The sequence below is a fragment of the Notamacropus eugenii genome, chromosome 4 (genome assembly GCF_028372415.1).
Source record: "Notamacropus eugenii isolate mMacEug1 chromosome 4, mMacEug1.pri_v2, whole genome shotgun sequence".
NCBI classification, from domain to species: domain Eukaryota; kingdom Metazoa; phylum Chordata; class Mammalia; order Diprotodontia; family Macropodidae; genus Notamacropus; species Notamacropus eugenii.
This window is the reverse complement of record NC_092875.1, coordinates 174,806,866-174,813,956: the sequence shown is the minus strand read 5'-3', so window position 1 is coordinate 174,813,956 and position 7,091 is coordinate 174,806,866. Positions and strand designations below refer to the sequence as shown.

General features: G+C 34.8%; 1 protein-coding gene across 7 annotated transcripts in view; it reads right to left on the bottom strand.

Moving 5' to 3' along the window:
- Window positions 1-1,750: 1,750 nt before the first annotated feature.
- The window catches only part of CDYL (chromodomain Y like), a 175,078-nt gene continuing 169,737 nt past the window's right edge, over window positions 1,751-7,091 (bottom strand). For all 7 annotated transcript variants that reach the window (XM_072603716.1, XM_072603714.1, XM_072603712.1 and 4 more), the window contains 2 exons: window positions 5,014-5,157; window positions 1,751-3,389 (listed from right to left, as the gene is read on the bottom strand). In XM_072603716.1, the coding sequence (XP_072459817.1) occupies window positions 3,231-3,389; window positions 5,014-5,157 (303 nt within the window). In that variant the 3' untranslated portion in view covers window positions 1,751-3,230. The remainder of the gene's footprint in view (window positions 3,390-5,013; window positions 5,158-7,091) is intronic.

Sequence of the window (7,091 nt, the reverse complement as noted above, 5' to 3'; positions counted from 1 at the left end):
ACCTAATGCTGAAGTTAACAAATGTATCTAACAAATGAGTTCATACTTGATGTAGGTTCTAGTAGGAAACTTCATATTTTGGGTTATCATATACTATTGTATGGAAAACATGCATGAAACAAAGAAAACAGATGGACAAATGTGGTGACATAAAGGGAAAAAAAATCTTACCATATTGTGATAAAGGGATTTCACAGCACTATGGGTAACAAACACCAGGGCCCTGAGCATCCCCTTACGCAATTTATGAATAGGGTACATCCTGTCTAAAACAGGAGCTACAGGTTGGTACATGACAACCCTTCAAAACCTGAGAGTTCAAACAAGAGGCAAAATTCTCTTGCATGTGCTCATGCCTAATAACCTTCATGCATATTAACTTACACACCCATGTACAGATTATCCCTCTATTGTCTGATCATGGGATCTATGCTGACATATGATCTGGGAGGGGGAAAATGCAGGTAATGGGAGGGTCAAAAAGATTGCAACCCTGAGGAGTCTGGACCAATCCTGACTTTGAGGGGAGGGGTAACCATTGTAACAGTATTTAAATTTGTTCTTGCTTCTATACTGTGGTATGTAAGGGCAACTAGGTGGTGCAGTGGATAGAGCACCAGTGTAGGAGTCAGCAGGACCTGAGTTCAAATTTTACCTCAGACACTTGACACTCACTAGCTATATGATCTTGGGCAAGTCACTTAAACCACAATTGCCTTATCCTGGGTCATCTCCAGTCATCCTAATGAATATCTGGTCACTGGATTCAGATGGCTCTGGAGGAGAAGTGAGGCTGGTGACCTGCATAGCCCTCCCTCACTCAAAACAAAGTCAAGTGCAAGTCATGCCATTGTTTCTCTGATGGCATGGTATTCTTCAGGAACGAAGGATGAACATACGCTATGGTATGTTCTTTGTCAGCAGTACCCATGTCCTGGGAAGTGCAAATAAATCAACCTTTCTCTGCCCACTCTGGTTTTGATTTTTTTAAATCATTGTATTTCTCAAAATATCTAACTAGTAAAGTTAAAAAATTAAGATAAAAAGCATTGTACATTAAGTAATGGGGGGCGGGGGGGGAGAGACAAGTAATATACACAAAACTGACACTCCACTGGAAATTTTCTCAGTAGTATTGAAGTTTTTCTTTTAGCTCTATAGCCTCCAAGGGGCTTAATAGAGATTTAGGAAGGTAATGGCATATCTGCATTTGGCTATAAAAAACTGTCTATTACTTTAATGTCCTGAAGTTAACATTTCATTGTTGCTACCCTTTAAGAAATTTTTTTTATCCATTTCTTTGTATCTTTTTTGATACAGAGTCTGCTTTCCTCTATTTCCAAAATGTCAATCAAATAACAGACACAGAACTTGATAGGAGGGAGAGATATTACAGTGAAAACTGCCAGAAATATCTGCTGGATCATAATTCAGAGACCATTATTGCAACTTAAGAAAACATTAATATTACTCAAAATGAATTCAAAAGTATTCTGTTTGACACCACAGGGGAAGTACAATTCTCCTTCTAAAACCAGGTTTCAAGAAAAATCTTAATAGATTTCAGAAGTTCTTTTACTAGGTCCTTTAATTTTTTAGATTTTTCATAGAAGCTATACTTAAGAACACAAAGACATTCTTCTTGAATCTAAAATCCCACACCCAGAAAAGCTACTAAAAGGATTAAGAACTGACCACAGAACCCTTGAAATAAAAATAAAAACAAAAAAATTGGACTATAGCAGAGAAATTTAGAATGTGTTAAGAAATATTAGTTTTATTTTAACCAGTTTTCACAGCTGAATATTTATTCTATAAAAACTTTACAGATTGTACAGTTTATATATAGTTCAACTACTGAACAAAAAAAGTAGGTCCCACAGATGCAAAAATACTGTACCAATCCAAGGTAAAGGCAGATTTACACACTGTACAGCTCTCCACAAGGAAGGGGAGGTGGTCAGTTCCAAGTACAAACTTCAAAACTGTACAAAAATAAGGTTGATTTTATTTCATTCTTCATACATTCAATACGTTGCAAGCACAGGTGCCCAACTTATAATAGGCATCTGTAGTCAGGAATCAGTAACCACTCCTGCAAGGAATGCAAATATGTCTATTTACACAGGGCACTCTTGTACACCATACTGTATACAGTATATAGTGTATACATAAAAAGCATTACATGTCTAATATAAGGTAGTTTTTTTGAAAGGAGTTTCTGTATTTAATAGTGTGCCAAAAGAATTTTAACTTATTAAATAAAATATATTCTAAGTGAACCTAAAAATTACACTTTATGAACATAAAATGGTTTTTTTTTTGGTGTAATACATCAATTAAAACTGCAAATAGAAAAACAAAACTGTATATAAAGTAGGATTCTCACCCAGAATGAGAAGCACTCATGTAGTTATTCTTCAAAAAAGTCAGGACAACGAATGACTTTTAAAACCCACTAAGACTAACTTAGAACTTAGATATTCAGTGATTCACTAATACTGCAAAACAAGCTTTCTTCTAGAGACAGTGGTTTCTTCATGCTAACTGGGTAAGAATTGGACATGTCTTCAAAAACAGGGCTTACTGAGTATCAATCCTGAGCACACATTCAATTTTAGAGATATGTTCATCACTTGACTTCTCATTAGAGGGGTATAAACTAAAACCTAAGACTTATTTTGATTTACAAATTCCATCCTCTGAGGTATTTGCACCTTCTTGGAAACAAACTCAGTCAACATCTCTGATTTTATTGACTTAGCGAATGGGCAAGTGAGGAAAGGGGGACTGGCTCATACCTGTTCTGACTCTGTATTCTAGGAGAAAAAAATGAGGAAAACAAACATTATTCTAGACTTTCCTGCCACCCAGAAAACAACAAACACCATTCAATCCTTTTCTTCTTTATACAGTACTAGCCAAAGATAACAAAATTAGAGATTCAAAGAACTGTTCTGGTGCTCAACATTATAACTTTTCAGATTGTGTGTGTACATTTATTTTGTATAAAATAACTATATTGGGAATAAAGGCGCTTTGTTTGCCCTTTTTCTTTTAAAGGATACAGTACTTTAAAATACTCCTTGATGGTAAAAGCTTGAACTTCTCCAGTCTTATTTCCAAGCTTTTTTAGTTATGAGTAAACTTGTTTCTGGATTTTTAAATGAATTATGGCATCGCTGAGCCAATGATGTCCCACTAAGCACAATTCCAGTGTCATATGTCAATCAAAATTCATCAATTTTCCTCTGCAAGTATTTCAACATGGAGTCCATTCCTTGGGCAGAGCCCCAGATTTTCTTCAAAACGTCACATTCCTTTTCATTTGCTTGTTCTAAATCCACCTTCATGATACTGCGCACAAGAGCTTTGGATTCTTCAAGTACCTAGGTCAAAGAATAACAATCAATTAGTAATGGGCAAGAACAAATGCATTATTGCTTAATTCCCTGAACTGATATGGACCAGATAGTAAGCAACATAAAGAAGGATCATCAATCAGGTGAGAAAAGTACTTAGGAAAATTCTTCATGACGCATGCAGACAAATGGCAAAATAGAATAGAAATTTCATATTTTTATATTATAAACATGAGAAATAATATCAGTTTCAAGATGGCTATCAAACTATCAAAAAACCATTTTAGGTTCCCAGTATGGTTCTGTCTACAAAAAACCTATATCATGCTAGAAAAATGAACACAAATCTCAAGTATAATGGTGTTTATTCTGGACTGAAATGAAACCTTTTAAATTCTGAATAGTGTGACTTGCATACTGCTCAATGAATAAATAAGGTCCTGCAATCTTTGGACCACACATTCTCTACTGAACAATCCAAGTGATGAAAAGTCCAAGTTCCTGTCTATTTCCCAAGTGTCTCTTTCACAGTCTTTAGAAATAGGATGGATTCTCATGTGTCTTAGGAAGGGGTCTTGATAATTCATGTCTTTTTTTCAAATGATTATGTGATACAAATGTCTTGAGATTTAGGTAAAAAATAATTTTATCTTGTTCTCTGATTGGAACTCATTTTGCTGTTAAAAGAATGTGCTATTTAATATAATTTTAAAATTTATAAGCAGGTCAGGAAATATTAAAATATGAATCTGTGTGCAACATTCTTATACTTGAAGATGGTGAAGGGCAGTCTCATTTGATAAAATGATTTCAAAGTACTAGATGTGACAGTAATTTATACAAAGGTGCCACTCTGGAATGCTTTAGAGGCTGGGCCAAAAGTTGGAGTGCTAACAAGGAAGACTAGATATTACTATAGGTTTTATTGCTCATTCACTTTGTAGCTTGTTTTTTTCATCTAGAAAATGAACCCAGTCTTTTTTACCCTTCACCCAGAGATATATATGTGAGGATTCATGAGAAAACATTTTTACTGTCCCTTTGCTAGTTTCCATTTTCACAAATTCCAAAGTTCCTGTTTCTTTCTCAAATGATGAAAGGAAATTTAAATATATTCTCAAATAGCGAGAGAAATACTGATTAGAACAAAATACTATAAAGTGTGAGTTTCAGGTTATGGTGACTGAAATTCTAGTTTTAAATGTGGAATGCAATTGTTGTTTTGTGTACTTTAAGGCACTTCAATATAGACACAGTTTACAAACCTTCTAAGAATCAGATGGTCTTTGAGAATTGCTGTTACTAAAAAATTATTCATCCTGGAGCCAACCTGGTCACAAGCTTCTCTGAACTTTGCCAGGCTGGGGCTTTGATAACAGACAAGCAGTCAATGGCTCTGCACAGCCTCTGATAATGAGAGTCATAAGGCATCAAAATCAGGGTGAGACTGTAGTTGAAAAGTGCTGCATATCAAGCAGTAAAAGTCATGGTGCACTTATTGAAAGTACATTTTTACCCCCTTCAGAAAAGCTAGAGTATTTAGGAGGTGTTAATTGTTTTTCAAGTTTTTGAAATAGGGTTTGGAGCTCTTTTGAGGACAAGTGCCATAAGTCCCAAGAGTAAAATATTATATGCAAGAAAACAAACTTACAACTGAATTACACGTGACAAGTTCCTTAATTCGAACCATTACTTCCTGTGTGAATGTCCCCGGCCAAAACACTTGGGAGACCAGTCCTTTGGCACAAGCCTCCTGCGCAGTCAACTTCCTTCCACTGAATAACATCTCATTTGCCTAAGGGAAAGAAAAGTTATTTCTGATATGAAATGAAATGGAGGATTGGGTGGGAGTGATTCAAACTAAGAAATATACCCCTCAGAAAATCCAAACCAAAGATTAACTTTTGAAAATACCTGCCTTTTATATAGATCCTAGGGGCGACATTTTCCACTATCTGATCCAAATAGCCCCTAGCAGTCTTACCTTTATCAAGTACAAAACCAAATCATTTCTAAGACAACAATGAATAAGCAGTTGAACAACATTAAATCATCAGTGATTATAGGACATACAATAAGTTCCTTCTGACTGGAAAGTATACTTTTAACTAGTCAATGTTTCAATAGTTGATTTATCTATTTGAAAACCTGGCATATTTTGTTAAGGCCACACATTTAATGAGAAGTTTGACTATATTTTCTGAACTCAAAGAAGCTGCTACTCTTTCTTCTAATTACAGAGTTCAGAGGATTTCCTCCTTTGATGCAAAGCCTGTACATGGTAGTGATGGTGTTCTTCTCAAAAAACTAATCAAAATCTCTAAAAATCTAGCCACACATTACACTCTTGAGTATAACATTATTTTAAAGCATTTAGATAAACTAAAGTACAAAGTATCATTTTAATTACCTGTGTTCATAAAATCAAGTCCCTTTTGAACTGACTTCTCATCATAGTGATATAATGGAATTACTCAATAAAATAGAACCAGTTAGATAAATGTACAAAAGATCAAGGAATAACAAACCCTTAAACCCAACATAAAAACCAAAGGCTACTTAAAAGAAACCAAAGATGATGTATTTTATATACAGTAGATTTTTGTTCTACAGTAACAGTGTAATTTAACCTGAGGACTGTGAACTTAACAAATCTTACATTTCTTTTTAATAACACTGTCTCAACATAATCACCTTCCTTTGAAATCTTAGGTATCTTATACCCTGAAAAACATTTTAATAACAAGGGATCTATAGACTTTACCCCAGGGCCAAAGGAGTCCATGACAAATAACAATAAAGAGTCAGTAGCTGAAATTTTATAAGACACATGCTACCAAGACCTTAAATATGCAGATTCCTTATATAAATGATCCTCAACTTTTATGAAAGGATAAGTACCAAGTATTCTCCTTAATCAGTCATTCTCATGGTTGAACAATATGATGCATTAAGAGTTAGAACACATTTTTACCTACAACTGAGGTATTTTCTTGAGCTTGGACTGATTAAACTGTAATAAATCCAATTTCCCATAAAGCTTTTAAAATGCAGAAATGACAGACTCATGCAAGAATACCTGGAAGGAGATTACGAGAACACCACCACAGCAATTTTTGGCTAAGTTTTATCTCAAAAGGCAACACTATCATTAATGTATTATATCACATTACGTGACTTGGTCTGTACTTGATGTTATATTTCTGACATACTCATATTCAATATCAGTTAAGACATTTAGTAAATTGATTACTTTGCCCATCGTGGCTTTGATATATCAAATACATATTTGTACATATGGTCAGCTTAAGAAATTAAATGGGAATTTTGGGGAGTTTTGCAAAATCTGCAGATGACATGCAGAGGTTAGCAGATGACACAGAAAAAGATTAGAAACTCAGACATTCCTAGCATATATGTATAGCATTGTATAATATCAACGTATTTTATCTTTTAATGCTACAATTTAGACTTCTCTAGTACAGGTGGGGGGTCTGCAAAAAACTACATTGATTTTTCTGGATCATGGGGGTGTTGCACCCCTAACCCCTGTGATGTGGAAGGGATAACTATATTATCTGCACAACTGCTAGTTATTTTCCTACATGGACCATGCTAACTCCCCATTTGATAGACCCCAATGGTTCACTAACACATCTAGGAACAAACATATACTCCCTGTGCTGGGACATTTAAAGTTATTCCTAACCTGGCAGCAACCAACTTTTC